General features: G+C 41.5%; 1 protein-coding gene across 1 annotated transcript; it reads left to right on the forward strand.

The window, feature by feature from the left end:
- Positions 1–1,053: 1,053 nt before the first annotated feature.
- Positions 1,054–17,957, forward strand: sfmbt1 (Scm like with four mbt domains 1). The gene is made up of 21 exons (XM_044173772.1): positions 1,054–1,251; positions 5,335–5,392; positions 5,495–5,589; positions 6,087–6,330; positions 6,711–6,799; positions 7,620–7,872; positions 8,506–8,603; positions 8,781–8,882; positions 9,213–9,372; positions 9,527–9,609; positions 10,539–10,665; positions 11,491–11,604; positions 11,778–11,820; positions 11,923–11,990; positions 12,112–12,251; positions 13,309–13,418; positions 13,823–13,998; positions 14,743–14,921; positions 15,061–15,285; positions 15,699–15,827; positions 16,021–17,957. Exons 2-21 carry the CDS (start codon positions 5,368–5,370, stop codon positions 16,159–16,161), a joined length of 2,601 nt encoding a protein of 866 aa, XP_044029707.1. The 5' UTR covers positions 1,054–1,251; positions 5,335–5,367; the 3' UTR covers positions 16,162–17,957.
- The last annotated feature ends 14 nt before the right edge of the window (positions 17,958–17,971 follow it).

A 17,971-nucleotide genomic window follows, 5' to 3' on the forward strand; every position in this document is an offset into this window, starting at 1 on the left:
TCTGGGAGTAAATGCCTGCCCCCTTTTGATTTATTCATGGCTCTCCGATTGTTTCGGCTGTTTCGAGGCAAGATCCGATCGCTTTTCTGTAACCCACATTTACTGTACTGTTTCCACCTCAATGCATTCAAAACGCGGATATATTTTTCTTTTGTTAGAATAGGCATCCGAAGGGTTGGTCTATTGTGGAGGATCATCTGAGGCAGTAGCCTTTATATGGTCCAAGTGAGCGGCAAAACCTGTTTCAGACTACAGATTAGGCTTGAAGGCTCCTATTACGTTTCCCAAAACGAGAAATACGCTTACTTACTACAGAAAGCACATTTATAATACGAAATAGATATACTTTGAGCATTATACTCCCAGTGTCATGGCATATTTCCAGCAGTTTCTCCCGCCCTCTCCTCCAAACACCCGACTTGAGATCCTTGTGCAGCAGAAGTACCGTACCATATAGTACCGTACGTTTAGAATTTGTATCCAGTCATTATGATAGGGCGTTATTGGAATTTATTTTAAAAGTAGTTGCCCATTCAGCCTTTTGTTGCGCGTTGTGGGGCCATTTTATTTACTTAACAAATATTATATTGAAGGGAAATTAAGCAACTCGAGGTCATATTCAATAACACAATCTATATGCTACTTCCTTACAGAACGAATTGCTTGTTTCGTGGCAAAAAACACTGCACTTACCTATATGTGCAATTAATTCCAGCTCGACCATTAACTAAGTGTTGGTTCCGCTGGGGATTAAAAAAAACCCTTTAACGACTGTTCAGGTTAGCCATCATGTCCTTGTGAGAGTGAACGTTAATGCCAACGAAAACCATTCTGCTTTTTTCTTTTCTTTTGTGCGTGTTATAGATTTTGGTTTTGAATCTGGTTGTGTGATATTTTATTGTGTGTGTGAAGATGGAAGTCAGTGTGATGTAGCCGGGCTCAGAGGCATATAGGCGGCAGAACATGCGCAGTGGCCGTTTGTGCCATATTGGAATGAGGTCGTGAACGAGAACTGCGTCAAGCCAGCGAGACGCTGCTACTGCGACACCGGAAGTATCGCGATTAAATCCTCAACACAAAAAGCCCCGCTGTTGCTTGGACGACGGTCGGAACTCCCGCTTTTGTAATCATTTTATTTTGAAACGTTCAACCGGGACTCCCGGTTTTTATTTACGTTGAGCTGACATTGCTGCGAGCGAGCAGGCGGAGAGGAACGGCATCTAAAAACCGACTTGGAAAAACTACTTAGCGGTAAGGGGCGAATTTTGCGACTAAATATTCACATACTCTGTGTTGTTTGTTACAAATTCCTAGCGGTGTTTTGTATTGTGGTGGCGCATTCGTCTTTTTTCCCGTCTCTCAAAAAGATGAGTCGGGTTCGGTCGAGTGTAAGCGCCCTTATTGCTCGTCAGCCTGCTCTTATTGCTCAAGCTGTGACGTTCAGTAACTTGACTCGGACACAGGCGATTTTACCATGTGTTCAGTGACTCCCGCACGGTCGTTATACGTTTAGGACCTCATGTTTATTTATTAGACAGCAATTTTCACAATTTTCTTAATCGCTATTTGTCATGTTCTCCTCAGTGTGAAAGTTAGACCGTCGCTGTAGTCTCTCTCTGCAAAGCCGTTGCGTTAATGGCCCATCTCTGTTTCTGAATGCTGCGGTCAGTCCGTACAAGCAGTGCAACCTTAAGCTAGTTTCAGTTCAAGGATTGTGTGGAAATTTCCAGTGATTTGCCCCTTGAATAACTCAGTATATTTATAATGTCGAAGCCTTACATAATGAAGGTTGCACGACCTCAGCTGGTTTGTGTTTCTGTGTAGCTCTCGCTGAATAGCTAAATAAACTCATTTGTTTATAAACGCTACTCGCTTTAGTCTGCTTTTAACCGCGGATGAACAGGATGATGCCCAGAAGGTTGTCATTTCCTTGTCGTATTCCACGTTGATTTATTGTAACCTATTTTTCTTCTGGCTCTTAACTTCCCTATTGTGCAACTTGAGTGATCCGCTGGCAGCGCTGCTCCGGTTGACGTGCCGATATGTAATGGCAACGAGCAGCATTATTGCAACTGAATGAAATCGCGTTGTTATTTATGCGTGTCGTTTGGAGGAAATGTGGATTTTTCATTTCAGCAGCCCGTTTGGTCTGAAGTTATAGCAGGGCGGCCGGTTGACAGAATCAGACGTCAGTTTGACAGAGCTCGTGGATTACCATCTACTGAGCAGGCCAACTCCAAGGCTTGGTCTTTAGTGCAACCCTAATGCCCATATTAACGACGTTTGGGGTATTTAAAGTTATTTAAATCGCCTTGGCAGGTGTAAATCATCATAGAAACCTTCACTGGGCTGCACAATAATTTGGTTCTCGATTTTATCAGAACTAAAACCTACCTCAACTTTATTTACCAGTCTTTTTTTTTTAAGGGTCATTTCACCTCAATAACTAAAAAGCCCCCATATTTTGATCCATCAGCCAGGTGGTTTTAGTTTTTATGGTGCTTGTCTTGAAAGTCTTGAGACATCAGTCAATGAGATTTTCTGCCACCACCCCAATACAAAAGAGGTGAGCGGAATAGTATTTGTGGTGCTCACAGCATTGAAAAACTACAGTTGAAATATTCAACGCAGGCATCTCTTTCCAGAAACGATGTCCCTGTTTTCATGGCACTACTTTCTACTGAAGAAATAGTTCCTATGAAAGCTGCTCACAGTGAGAACTGTTGATTATTTAGAGTTCGGTGGACACAGTTTCTGGAAAGAGATGTGGCTGTTCAATTTTGGAAAAAATATTTACAATGCTGCGAGCACCACAAACAAAATTCCAACCGCTTCCGTTGTATTGAAGGCAGAAATTTCAGAGACTGATATGTAAAAACCTGGCACCAAAGAGCCAAAGCTAATTGCATGGCTCGATAGCACTACTGGTTACATGTGAAAATATGTTTTTGTACTTTGGTTGAAATGAACCTTTGAGCTTTTTAGTGACACAAAGTCACAACACACCATGGGGGGGGGCAATGCAAATAATAATAGGAAAAACAAATAAGTGCTCTTCTTCTGAAATTTTGTTTATGTTGCAGTGTGGACACTAACAGGAGGACATACTTATTTTCTGCTACATTACTGCTTATAATGTAATGTCATCTACTGGTGATCAGCAGATGCCGTTAACTAGTGTTTAGCTATTCAGCAGCTAATTTCGTTTTATTGAAAGTTGACTTTGATTTTATTTCCTGGAGAAGCCGTACTGTGTGTGAAAGTGTATTTTGTCAGATTACATTTCCGGCCCAGGGAACTCAGAGTTTCAGGAAGGCTTGTTTAGAAATACTCAATCAAGTGCTGATGAGAACATGATTCAGTAAGTGCTTTTAAATAGGATGTAGTGTGGATCTCAGTTGTTCGGGAGTGCTTGTTTGTGTGTGTGTGTGTGTGTGTGTGTGTGTGTGCGCATTTGGCCCTTTCTCTTTCAGGTTCAGTCAGAGTCTCGGGTTGTGCAGAAAGATTCAGGCAGACTGCTGCTAGCTGTGGTCCACACAGACCACTTACTGTATGTGAAACAGGGGAAGTTGCTTTTCTTCCTGTCTGCTCGTACAAGCCAAGGCCGTGCTGCTCAAAAAAGTTAAGTGCTGCAGAAACCTGCAGTTCAGGCAGTTGAAGAAATCAGAGCAAATGTTGAAAACTCGTCTTTGGAAATTTCAAATGATAGTTCTCAGAAATGTTGTAATCAGTATACCTCTTAGAAGTGTACAGACTCTGTTTTATTATTTTAACAGTTTCATCTTGTTTAAATTGCATCAGAAACGCTCACAAACATAGAAAAGCCATGAAATCGATTGAGCTTCTTAACTTTAGGTCTGTATTTCTACTCCGGTCTCCACTGCATCTTTCTTCCCACTCTTATGTTAGGAGTGACACACACCCCACCCCCCACCCCCCCACCCCCCCCCACCCCAGGGACAATAAGGCCCTCTTGTGTGTATGTATGTGTTGGAGAGAGGGGGAGAAAGACAGAGGGAGTCTGGGGCAAGGTCGCGGGTGAAAGGTGCCGCTGATCCCGGTGGAGCATGGGGGTCACGGTGGCAGTACGGTCGTCGGGAGGGGGTGGTTTCTGATGGTGGCCCTGGTTTTAATAGAGACGTCAGACGTGACAAAGACAGGCCGACAGGCCAGTTGAATGGAGCTGCTGTGACAGAGCAGCTATCCTCAGCATCCCATACACCGCTGTCTCCACTGTTGTCACGCCCAGCGCTCCCGTCTTTCTCATTCATGCCTTTTCTCTTGTTGTATTAACTTATTTCATCTGCTTTTCACAATGCTGTGTGGGTCAGTTTGATGTGTCAAAAGCTTGATGTGTGTGTCCACATTCATGCCAAGGCCCTGCTTGGAATGGTATACGATTCAGTTTTTTTTGATGAAGATGAGTGCAAGTGAGTTTCACAAGTAGAGGTAAAACTGGATGAGATCAGCATAATTTAATATATTTCCTGGCGATCACATACCATCTGGTGTGTTATGTAGGTGGTAGCCTGTGCCACCCTAATGAATGGCAAATATGCAGCATGTAACTAGGGATTTTATTCACCACTTCTTCTGTTTTTGGATTGATTGAGTCCAGGACCAGATAGAAGCACTTGGATATTGATAACCAAGGATTTGGTATCTGAACAGCTCTATTATCAAGGCCTAGGAGTCCTTGATTTTAGAATGGCTGAAAAAAATCCAAACAAATGCAAATTCATTTAATTCTGGCCTTGAAGCAGGGTTTGTAAATTAAGGCTGTTGAATTTTGTCTTTCTTGAGTCTACAGCTTGACCTAAAGTTGCAGGTTGCTATGCTGGCTAGTTAGTGTCCTGGTTACTGTTATATTAACGTATTTGAATGTTGTCTGACAGTATTTCTTTTTATCTGTAGCTGTTGGCTGACCCATTGTTTGCTGATAGATGTCATGTCTCTTAGGTGGCATAACCTACTGTAGGTGTAGCAGCCAGCTAGAGTAAGTAAGTCTTGATCACCGTTTCCAGCACTTTGTGTAACTTTTTGCTGATACAGTTTGGCTTGTGAACTGCTGAACAGGCTGTTACAAACCAGCAATATCACCTGTCTCGCTGAAAACAGTAGCAAGTTCCGAGATGAATGCGTAACGCTGAGATCTACGAATAGTGGTTTTATTAAACGTAGGCACAGCGTAGTGTGCTGCAGATGACTGTGAGGAGGGAGGTTCAGCGAGACACTTGCATTTCTATGTTTTCGTCTCTCTGTCGCCGGAGTTTTGGACCAGTGTTCATTCAGTTACTCTCGCTGGATAATAATCCTCCTCCTCTGTTTCCTCAGAGCTCCTAGTCTTGGCCTTAAGGGGGCAACAGCATGAGTCAGGAGTCACTGGAGTCTGGTAAGAGCTACTCTGTGAACAGCTGCGTGAAATGAGTAAGATAATATGTTGGAAAGCAGGCTGGAAAAGAGAAATTTGTGTGTGTGTGTGTGTGTGTTCCAGATGGAGACTCTGCCCAGGATGGATCTGACTTTAACTGGGATGACTACCTGGAGGAGACTGGAGCCGTGTCTGTGCCCCATCACGCCTTCAAACATGTGGGTGCTGGCAACCTTCACAGCTAACACACATCACTGGATAAGCTTGTACCAGCTATTCATAATCAATTACTAAACACCTGTGTAAAGGTCTAACTAAGTTTCAAGTAACTGCTAGTTACTTTCAAACTATGTATTAAATCTGAAAGCATGACTCAAGTGTATGAAATGTGTCAGCTAGTAAAGCCCCTCGTAATGTTTAAATCCGTTCCTAAGAAACAGCTATAGAAGCATCTAGTCATAAAGCAACAGCATTCACACAGAAGTCACTGTAGCATCACCAGTTGTAACAAAGCTTCTATAAAACAGTTTTAACACATGATACTTGGCTGCAAACTGGCAGATAGGTTTAATTGGAATAAAAACCAATAATAGCATGGAATAAAAGTAATCTTTTCTTTCTTCTTTCTTTGTAAGTTGTTTTCTGCAGAACACAAATTGAAACTTCTAACTGCGATCAAATTATTGTTTCCATGTTTCTTCTGTCCTTCTCTCAGGTGGACCAGGGCCTGCAGACAGGACTGACTCCTGGCATGAAGCTGGAGGTGTGTGTGCGCTCAGAGGCCGACAGTCCTTACTGGGTGGCCAACATCATCACCACATGTGGCCAGCTGCTGCTGCTACGCTACGAGGGATACCAGGATGACCGGCGTGCCGACTTCTGGTGTGACATCATGACAGCAGACCTCCACCCGCTGGGCTGGAGCCGCCAACATGGGAAGACCATGAGGGCCCCTGAGGGTGAGGCATGGGTGGTGTTGCCATTTATAAAAAAAAAAAATGTTTATAGCTGTGAGAGGTGCAGTGAAAGTTGTAATCCATCTTTGGACCGTCGTAAAGTTGCATGGTGTCTGTTTTTCCTGTAGAGCTGTAAAGTTGGTCTGGTGCCAAATATTAATACTATTTTATAAATTTAAATGTATTTAAATTAAACATCTTTTGTGTAACTTTAGGCACATTTTTCAATTAATTCCAGTAGTTATTCTTATTTTATGGCTGAAGCTGTGATTTAGGGTGACTAAGAGAGACCAGACATAGTAGTATATATGTGTATGTGTGATCCTGAGCCCACCTGGTTGTTGTTGTTAATAAACAAACACTGTACGTGTATGATCCACCAGGTGTGCGTGAGAAGCACCAGGACTGGGACGCTCTGCTGGAAAAGGCCCTGGCTGAGGAGTGCAGCGCGCCTGCCAACCTGCTGGAATTGGTAAGGCATGGGAACAGAGCAGCTGTCCTCCTTAGAAACTCCTCACACCGAGGGTGGGGCGTTAGCTTTCGTCTCTGTCTGAGCCAAGAACAATCTCCTCTATTTCTATACTGATTTGATTCATTTGACAGCTTTAAAAACACATGTAATAAATACTGCAATAAATAAAACAGTTGAGGGTTGTCATAATAAAGCCAGACTTTCCCCAGAACTGTTCAAGTGGCGAGGCACTTGGAAAAAGTTGACAGTTTATGCCCTCGGGTGATCAGCATCGCAAACAGTCACTCTGCAGTCTTGACACACACACGCTGTACAACTGTCATGTTTTGTTTTACTGTTGTTTGCTACATGTTTTTATTGTGTCTGTAGTGTAGAGTTAAATCTCCAAGTGCTTAATGCGTTTGTTATGCCCATTTTAAAATGGCAAACAGACAGGGCAAAAACTTCACACTCCATTGGAATAGATGTGAACTTGAACTAAATAAGATTTTATATCCATTATGAAGTCTTGCATGCATACCCTGCATGAAGTCCCACGTATGCAAAAAACAAGGCTCTGAGCTTTTGTTTACGGCACCAAGGCTGTGCTGCTGAAAGCAAATTTGCTGTAGGAACAGCCTGTGAAATTCTTTAGAGCCATTCGTTAGCTTTCAGTGACTGTGCTTCAGTTCTGCCACTTAGTCATGCAGTGCATTCTCTCCCTGTACAAATTCCTCGCCTTGCCTAGGCGTGTGTTCATTTGTGTTTGTGTAAGTGTGTGTGCTATCAGCTTCTCATTAACCCCCCCACCTCCCACCCCCATCCCGCCTGTTCCCCGCAGCCCCAGCGTGGTAGAGACCCAGTGGAGCTCCTGTGTGCAGGCTGCTACGTGGAGCTCCAGGACAGCGTTGACCTGGCGCTGGCCTGGGCTGCTGAGGTGGAGGAGAACGTCGGCGGAAGACTGAAGCTGCGCCTGGTAGGCACAGAGGGCCTTCCTGACACACCCGCGACCCTCTGGCTCTTTTATCTCCACCCTCGCCTCCACCCAACCGGCTGGGCCAAAGAGCATGGCTGCACCCTCAGGCCTCCTTCAGGTCAGTGACACTGACTTTATATTTAGAAACAAAAAGAAAGGGAAAATGATTTCTAGATCTTCAGGTTCACTGCCAAAGCAGACATGATAATAATAATATAATAATAATAATAATAATAATAATAATAGTTTCTGATGGAAGGACACATGAAAAATTCACATGATCACTGATCATAATCATAGCCTTTTATATTACTTGAATTGTATTATTTCATAAAAGAATAGTGAAGATAAAATGCTTTTTTTAATATATAATGAAAGGTAACAACCAAAGTTCAGCCTTATTAATTCTGCACATCATCTTGTTTCTGGAACCTAGAGCCCTGCGATAAGAAGTTAATGTGTTTTCGTGGTTGCAAAATTGTGGAGGACAACATCGTTTTTTTTGTTTTTTTTTTGATTGTTTGCTTGTTTAATTAATTGTGTCGACCTATTTGGAGGTCCAGAACAAAGAACAAGCTGACACACAGACAAGTCCAGGCAAATAGGTTTAGTTATTCAAATAAGCAAGTGCGTAGAGTTTTACCTTTTCATTAAATATCACTTTGATAATCAAATTATACCTTCCCATTAGTCATCGGGATGTCAGGCTTAGCTCTGCAGCAGCTGATTTGTGTGTATTTGTTTGTTTCAGACCTGTTGACCCTGCGGACAGAGGAAGAGTGGGAGGAGGTGAGACAGAGAATCGGTGACCTGCCTCAGGATGAAGCTCTGACTGCAGAGTTCAGTAAGGTACTGCTGACCGTGCTCTTATTTGTTCTTTCTGACTCAAACATATCACTGTTTATCTCCGCTGGTTAAGATTTGGTAATTATGCATTAAGCAAAGAGTTGTGACATTCTCCTCAAAAATGGGTGTTGAAACATTAATTAATAAGAGCCGTGTGTGTGTGTGTGTTGTTTGTCTCAGGATCAGCCTGCCATCGCTGCTCATTGTTTCAAGGAAGGAATGAAACTGGAGGCTGTTGACCCTGCTGCTCCTATTTCCATCAGGCCTGCCACTGTCACCAAGGTAACAAAACTTCCTATCAAATCTGTCTCCCCTATGCAGCAGTGTTTTTCTCCTGGCCTTAGTTGTTTATGCTTTCTATCTCCATTACCACACTGTCTTGACTTAGTAAAACCTGAAGCTAAAAAATGATCACTCCTCTTAAAAGGACACAAACATGGCTGAAACGATGTTCTTTTGAACTCAAAATGTTGCTATTTAATCACACAGTCTTGTAGATCTCCTTTACTTTACTTTAGTTTTGACGGTGAAACGGGACAGATGGTAAAAACTTTACAGCTGTCAATTAAAAATGTCTGAAAGTGTCCCAAAATGATGTTCTCTCCACTTCAGGTGTTCAATGAGCAGTACTTCCTGGTGACGATGGACGACCTTTGTGGTATTGAGGAGTCAGAGGGTGCTGGGAGGTCCTTTCTGTGTAGCAGAGACAGTCCAGGGATCTTCCCTGCTCAGTGGAGCCTCAAAAACGGGCTCCCTCTCAGCCCCCCACCAGGTGTGCTGTCAAATGTTGTCCCTCCATAACCAGTTATGTTATCAGTTGTCAGTGATGTCAGAAAGTAAGGAATGGCAAAGATTAGGTCACTCATGCTTTCTTTCCCTCTCTCTTTATTTATTTCCTTATCTTTCCTCATTTTTATCATGTACAGGATACCAGGGTCCAGACTTTGACTGGGCAGATTATCTGAAACAGTGCGAGGCTGAGGCAGCTCCTCAGCATTGCTTCCCAACTGTAAGTCCACCTCCGCTTTACCCCTTTTACACCAAGTTCACACTGGTCAGGCTTCAGCGTAAAGGGCGGCCTCATGTCCAGCGACTCACACTTGTAACAGTGAAAGTCAATGTGAGATGAGCTATTAACTGACTCCCAGCGCATTTTGTGCTCTCCACTGGTCATTGTCAAAATGACAATTAAATGTGAAATTTGTGGTAGATTAATATTATTTTATTGAAGGCTGCATGAGATCTGTGCTATAATGCAGTGTTTCTGCATGAATGAATAAAATTTGACCATTATCAAGCTGTCAGAGCTGAAGCCTCCTTCCTATTGCTTGGGTTTCATTATCCAAGCAGCAATTCAGGCTACTGACGAGATCTTTTTTTATTGAAACAAAATGAACTCTTTACAGTATACAGGTTCAGTTTGTATGTGATTTAAAGCCATAGATGGGATTAGGAAAGACTTCTACTGTACCAGCCCATAAAGTGGGATACCTTCTGTATCTCGTGGCCACCTCTTGTGTAAACTGCTCGTCACATGGATGGCTTTGATGCGGAAAGAGAGAGTTGTGGACCCAAGGTTAAACATGGCTTAGATCAATGCTATAGTTTCTCTACAGCAGACATGTAAGCCTATTGTCAGTTCTGTTTGCAGATTTGTAGCCGTTATACTTTTGAGAAAATATACTTTATATTTTGCTATCCATACAGTTAGAAATGCTTTTTATCGTAATGTTTGCCCAGCATAATCGAATGATGTGTGTGATGAGTTGTAAACAGGTGGCTCCCTGTGACGTTTCTCCCTTTTACCAGAGGCAAATATGTATATATATTTATGTATATATGGGTTTCATAATGGACAAAAATCACACAACACACAACCATCCTTTGCTGTGAAATAGCTCTCACAAGGGTTGTTTTCCCTCTCTGTTTACCTGCCAGGAGCAATGTGACCACAGCTTCAAAGAGGCCATGAAACTGGAGGCCGTCAACCCTCTGTCACCTGAGAACATTCACGTGGCAACTGTCACCAGGGTCAAAGGGCAATACATTTGGCTCAACCTGGAAGGTAAGATAGGGTACTGAAAGAATGTGTTTATTTTAGTTGATGTATCGTTGCAGTCCAACAACTCACCGACAGCCATGTCATGTAGAGCATTAACCTATGTGGATCTAATCTGAATTTCCTGGCTCCCTAGTTGAGTAGCTACCTCTCTATTTTCTAAGCATAAATTAGTTTTACACACCTCAGACACAACATCTTAACATTCTGCTATATTACAAGCACCTAAAAACTCTTTTTTAAAAGGAGGTTAAAAAATGGTAAAAATAAATAAATAAAAAGAGGTAGTAAGACTCGCTCTCTTGATCAGATTTGATTGACAGTGGCGTCTCCCTGGCAACATGTATCTCTTACAGTAAGAAGCTGTTTAAGTAAATATGAAACATTTGTTTTTCCCTTATTATGGGACATTTTGATGTCTAAACACTACAGATATAGACATACAGATGACAATTGTCATTTTTGTTTTCTTTGCACACTGAAAAGATGATTAAATGTGTGTGTATACATGCAAACAAGTAGATAAAGAACCTAAAAGTAAGTTTTACTATTGTGTGACATTTGTTTGATTTATAAATGTAATTATAGCTCAAATCACTGTTAATTTAAAAAAAAAAAAAAAGTAACGTAACATAATATCAAGGTATAAGGAGTGAAGTATGTCACTTCCAGTTGCTCTAGCTGAATTTGGCATCCATGTCAGGGTAAGAATGTAGTCTATAATATCTTTGCCACTACTCAGTGTGTATTATAAGTGATTTTCTAATAGGTGTGTGTGTGTGTGTGTGTGTGTGTGTGTGTGTGTGTGTGTGTGTGTGTGTGTGTCTACAGGACTGAAGCAGCCCATGCCAGAGCTGATAGTTCATGTGGACTCCCTCGACATCTTCCCTGTCAGCTGGTGTGAGACAAACGGCTATCCCCTCGTCTACCCCATCAAACCCTCAGGTATCCAACAAGTGTTATAGTGGACTCGCATGGTCTTTACACATCTGCCTTAACAAGACTGTTACTAATGCTGTGACAAACATTATACAATCTGGTTTTCACCCTGACCTCCAAATTAGTGGCATAATGTAATAGTGTGACTGGGCACTCGTTAGTCTTTCCTTGTTTTTCAGTTGAAAAAGAGAGGAAGATTGCTGTGGTGCAGCCTGAGAAACAGTGAGTATAAGAGGAAGAGGGGGGTGTTGACTGGTTTATTGGTTTGAATGGGTAGAGTCAGATTGGCTTTCAACATCTGACTCAATTTTAATCACTTTACAGCCGGGCTCCACCTAAGTCATCGTCACCTGACACTGTCAAGCAGCAGATGGCCAACCAGTCGGAGACAGGTGAGTGGTATGTCTCCGGTCTCATAGAAGGATTATTAACTGCGATATGTCCCGTCTGCTGACTATCTGTGTAGTCTGTGGTTGTTTCATCACTTGTATCTCATTTTGTGTCCACGTCCAGGACAAGGGAACGGGAAATACTGCTGTCCCAAGATCTACTTCAACCACCGCTGTTTCTCTGGGCCTTACCTTAACAAGGGACGCATTGCAGAGCTGCCTCAGTTCATTGGCCCTGGAAACTGTGTCCTCGTGCTCAAAGAGGTGAGAGGGGCTAATCCAGCTGTTTACTGTATGAATAACACAAAAAACAGGTATAATCCGTCAGTCCTTGTAGTGTGAAGCGCTTTGAATAGTCGGAAAGACTAGAAAGGCGCTATACAAATACAGTCCTTTTACCGTTTACCTTAAACACGAACATGAAGGTTGATGGTGACTTTTTTTTTTTTTTGCCACGCTAGCGGCGTGACTCAATGGATGGCAATGTCAGTCGGTGGTCTGCCATTATTGGATGGATTGTCGTGAAAAATTAGTACAGACATTCATGGTTCCCAGAGGATAAATTGTAAGCTTTGGGGAACCCTTACATTTCCATATAGCATCAAAATTATCAAAAAAGTCAAAATGATCCAACAAAAAAGTCAAAATATTTTGTTTATGACCAAATAACTGCAAAACCCATTCCCATCAGCCTCAGCTGAACATTGTGTTTAGTGTTAGCATTCTAACATGCTAAACTAAGATGGTGAACATGGTAAACATTACCTGCTAAACATCAGCATGTTAGCATTGTCATTGTGAGCATATTAGCATGCTAATGTTAGCATTTAGCTCAAAGCACTGGTGTTCCAAAGTCATAAAGCTGCTAGCATGGCTGTAGACTCTTAGTCTTATAATTGTTCAGATATTTGTGATTCCTTTGAATATTTACTTGAAACAAATGAAATCATGTTGGAGATGACTGATAGCCTCTATCTCACACCATGGTGTTGAGACCACATTTCCCATAAACCCTATTGCATTCTTCTCAGTAAAGTGATTTTCTATCAGTCTTTCGCTCATTCTCGTGTGTCATTGCAAGAAACACACGTAGATTTAGTTTCGTTTGCAATCTTACCAATTAATAACCGATGGCACACAATGTAGAGGCCAGTAAAAGTTGCTAATCTACTGCCGATCAACAGTCACGTTAACATTAATAAAAGTCATATGGCGTTTGATGTTAAAATGCTACACCTAACACCATTAAAGAATAAAAGACCTAATCCTCCAACCTGCAGATAACCTGTAAGTGTTGCAATTCTGTGTATCTTTTATTCAGGTATTGACTCTGCTGATAAACTCGGCATACAAGCCCAGCCGTGTGCTGAGAGAGCTGCAGCTGGACCAGGAGAGCCGCTGGCAAGGCCATGGAGAGACACTCAAAGCCAAGTGAGGGGAAACGCCATTAAATCCTCAGCTCCAAATTCTCCGCTTTGTACAAAATCTGCAGGGATAGTATGAATGTTCACAGCTGGCCTATTTTAGGACACATGCTGGATTAAACATGTACTGGAATGCACAAGTGGAAATAAATATCTGCACACATGAACCCAGCACAAGCTCCTGATACTTCATGAAAGCAATTATTTAGCCGACAGCATCTGGGTTACTTTTAAGAGAGACCTTGCTTGATGTAGCAACCTTGTTAGATCAAACATGAACATAAAAGGAGCTTTATTGAGTGAGAAGAGTTGGATACGTTTTGCCTTTTGTTTTGTTTTTTTCAACCTAATGTGTGAAAAGATTTATCACTATTTATTTACTGTTCAACCTTGCTTTTCTTAAAATGTCAGGTACAAGGGAAAGAGTTACCGGGCCACTGTGGAAATAGTCCGCACTGCAGATCGTGTGGCAGACTTCTGCAGGAAAACCTGCATCAAGCTAGAGTGCTGCCCCAACCTGTTTGGACCCCGCATGGTTCTGGACCACTGCTCGGAGAACTGCTCTGTCCTCACCAAGACCAAATACAGTAGGTGGTTTACAGAACTAGAGACGGCTGATTGTCGAGACTTCAAATGATTTATCAGATGACCTGGGGCGGCTGCTTTCTTATTAAAGGAGACAATGAACATAACCTCTAATTGCTATAATTAATTTGCAATAGCTTAGAAATCTGTATACTTGCTCGTCAGTTGTGAACTTAATTTTTAACATTATTCAAACTTGCTCTCATTTAACAGAAACCTTGAGTTCTTTTCATTTGTGATGCTCATGAATATAAATAATCAATAAGTACATAAATGCTCCCTTATACAGAAATTCTGTGAAGCAGAGGGATAGCATTTGTGATTTTAGAAATTGCAATAACCTTCTACAGGCAATGAATAAGCAGGAATAGTTTGCTGAAAATATGTCAGAATTGGCGTCTTTCATCCTCTGCTGAACTATTTTGACAGCACAAAGTCACAGATTTGTTGATATGTTTACGTACTGCTGCACTGCACTGTCGGGGTTAAGAAACTGATGCAATGTGATAGCAACAGACGAATGATTACACTTTCTCTTTTGTCTCTTATGTTTTCATATCACTCCAGATAGCACATATCCTCCACCGCCTATTTGTCAATGCTTTTCCTGTCGAGAATACATGTCTTAAAAAATACATGTATTAAAATCAGTTTGATCGATGAATTTCCGTCTATCTCTGTGATGTATTTAGAATCTTTCAGACATGTCAAATGCAACATTACACAACAAGTTGTCTTGTCACCAGCATATTACTATGGAAAGAAGAAGAGTAAACGTGTTGGACGTCCACCCGGGGGCCACTCCAACTTGGAGGGTGGAGTGAAGAGAAGAGGGAGGAGGAGGAAGAGGAGGAAGCAGCTCTTCGTCCATAAGAAGAGACGCTCCTCAGCCTCAGTGGACAACACGCCTGCTGGCTCTCCACAGGTAACGCACTCATATTTTCTACATTAAGCATTATATTATAAGTTGCATCATTGTAACATTGTTAACTTTGATTCTTCCTCACACTTTTCCTTGAATCTGTGCTAATGGGCTGTTTGTTGTCCTTGTCTTTGGCTCGCAGGGCAGTGGAGAGGAAGAAGATCTGGATGAAGATGACTCCCTGAGTGAAGACTCTGGCTCTGAGCTGCAGGACGATCTCCAGGATGATTCTGAACAATCGTTTGGGAAGTCTCAGCCCACCACGCCGTCCCCCTCCCCACCGGCAACACCCAGGCCCACACGCCGGCGCCGGAAACCCCGCTCACCCTCGTTCTCTGATGATGAGAACCGCCCTCCTTCACCAAAGGTAATGAAAGTCACAAAGAGTTTTAAAATGACTCAGTAACAGCAAATACTGAAAAACAGCGTATCTTTAATGAACACTCTATTGTGCACAAAACGCTGTACAAAATGTATGATTTATTTGCACAATCCCACCCCTCTGCGCCTTCCATCAAATACAACTGCCTTTCTCTGTCTAACTAATCCATTTCAATAAAAATTTGAATGAAGTTTTCACTGTGACCTGAACTTGCTCTAAACAGCTTATGAGGAAATGAACAAGACTGAAACCGCCAGTGTTTCTTTTGTGACATGTTCAGGTCTGATACCCTTCTTCTCAGCATCAAATGTAAGGGTTAAAATGAGCTGTGAGCCTTTCCAGTTCAGCTGGGAGATCTCTCTGTCTCTGTCTGACTCACCCTATCTGTGTGTTTATAGACCTCAAAGACTGAGCCCCCTCAGAAGTTGTGTTTGGACACTAGCCCGCTGGAGTGGAGTGTTACTGATGTGGTTCGCTTCATCAGGACCACTGACTGTGCACCTCTTGCACGGATTTTCTTAGATCAGGTAAGAAATACTCACAGAAGTAATGGCTACTCAGGATGAAAGCTCACTCAACTCTACTGCAATAAGTGCAATATACAGTACACTTGTATTCTATCCACAGTCACAAATACAAAACATTACTTTACCAGCCCTTGATAGTTTAGCAAAAACTAATTTTAGAAATGGCATCTCATATGAATTTATGTTGTTATAGGAGATTGATGGACAGGCTCTGCTGCTGCTGAACCTCCCTACAGTGCAAGAGTGTATGGACCTGAAGCTGGGACCAGCCATCAAGCTGTGCCACCACATTGAGAGGGTCAAGCTGGCATTTTATCAACAGTTTGCTACGTAGCTGATGGGGAATGAACATGGACGTGACTACATCCTGTGTATCAATCCTGTAAAAAAAAACAATGTTTTTTTCCCATTCTGACTTTCCAAACACTGGACATGCTTTAGAATCCTGCATTAACCGCACCGTGTCGGACAAGCGTGGTCACGAGATGAACGAAGCAACATTTTCTGATCGTTGGAAAAAAGAACAAAGAAGAAGAACAGCTACACGGACAAAACAGTTCAGGTGCTCTTTAGGAAAGGCAAAGGGTAGGACTGAACGACAGAAGAATTCAAGGCAGTTTGATACCATAAATAAGTGTAAAAGCCTTTATTAATTCCAGCATGTTTTGCAAAAAAAAAAAAAAAAAAAAAAAGCAAGCCATCAAAAAGGACTTGCTTTCAAGCAACAGACTGGTTTCTAGCTAAAGGCTTCTTTATTTATTTGTGTCTTCTGAGTGCCTCGGATTCTTCTTTTATTTCCTCTTTCTTTGAGGAAGTGACTGAGAGCCAGTGCTACAACCCCATTGGTTCCTTTTGTCCATTCATGATTTCCAGCCTGCCCTGCTGTCTCTAAAAGGGAATACCATGGAATCACAGCTTTTACTTGTCATATTAAGCCCTAGAATATTTGGTATCTGCTAGTCAACCTTTGCTATTGTCTGCTGGAGTCAGAAATGAGGTGGTCTCGCCTCCTAATCTGGTGATTTCACACTGAAGTCTAATTTCCCTGAAAACATGTTTCAACATTTTTTATGCAAATGAGGGTACACACGGTATATGACAGCCCACTTACATTGAAGCACTTAAAAACAAACACATTGTTTTTCACAAAATCCATTTCACTGCAAAAGCTCCAAGCTGTATCTTGGAGTACCAACAGATTGGGAGTCTTTGTTTTATGGTTTCTTATGTCTTTTTAGATTTACTTCTGTTCTCAAGGAGATAATTTTGCCCATTAATTAAGCAAAGACAAAAATAATTGTTTGCACACAGATAAATCTACAATTTGCATATAATTAGTATGGTTAGCAAGTTTCTTGAAAGCTAGAGGTAATATTAATCTAGATATAAATAACAAAGAACAGCCATAGTGAGTCATCACAAGTAATGGAATTAGATTTTTGTGTGAACACCAGACATGAATACTGTACCATTTGCAAACATTATCCAGCTGAATTAAGATACAGTCTGCTCAACAACAGATAAAAGTGGGCCTTCATCTCAAGAGATCAAATTGCTTTCTTGTTCAAGCTTCTACAGTGCAAGGATTCTGTAATGTAAGCACAAGCAAAACCCATGTACTGTATGCTGGTATGCAAATGACAGTGCATGTTTGTATATAGTGTATATAATCAAATATCTTCTAGTGCAACAGGGTGATTAAAAAGAAAAAACAATTGAGCAATTAACTTTCTGCATAAACAATGTGTGAATGCCCTAAATATACAATATATTTGCACAGAATAGGCCTAAACTTTCTCACATGGGGTGTTTGGTTAAAACTAATTCTGTTACAGTTGATTATTTGAGCCATTTCATAATCACTGAAGTCATTATTTTTAACAATTAACTTAATGATAAATGTGAAGTTTTAAAGCAAGTAGATATTCTCAAAATGCTTTTGTAAGTCTGTTTTCCTTTTTTTTACCAGTTCCTGTAGTGCGATTTACTGTAATGTGTATCATTTTGTGTGAGGTTCTTTGTTTACTCATTTTCTTGTAGTTTCCGCAATGGAACAGCTTTTTATTTCATGTTTGAAGATTATAACTGCTATTTAAAAAGGAAGACTGCAAATAAATCGATTAACAACGATTTTTAAACTCTTA

Source organism: Siniperca chuatsi, linkage group LG2 (assembly GCF_020085105.1).
Source record: "Siniperca chuatsi isolate FFG_IHB_CAS linkage group LG2, ASM2008510v1, whole genome shotgun sequence".
NCBI classification, from domain to species: Eukaryota; Metazoa; Chordata; class Actinopteri; order Centrarchiformes; family Sinipercidae; genus Siniperca; species Siniperca chuatsi.

Coding starts and splice junctions, on each gene's coding strand:
- sfmbt1 (XM_044173772.1), top strand. CDS start 5,368: ATGAGTCAGGAGTCACTGGAGTCTG. Junction 8,883..9,212: donor GGCCTGCCACTGTCACCAAG/GTAACAAAACTT, acceptor TCTCCACTTCAG/GTGTTCAATGAGCAGTACTT. Junction 9,610..10,538: donor CTCAGCATTGCTTCCCAACT/GTAAGTCCACCT, acceptor TTTACCTGCCAG/GAGCAATGTGACCACAGCTT.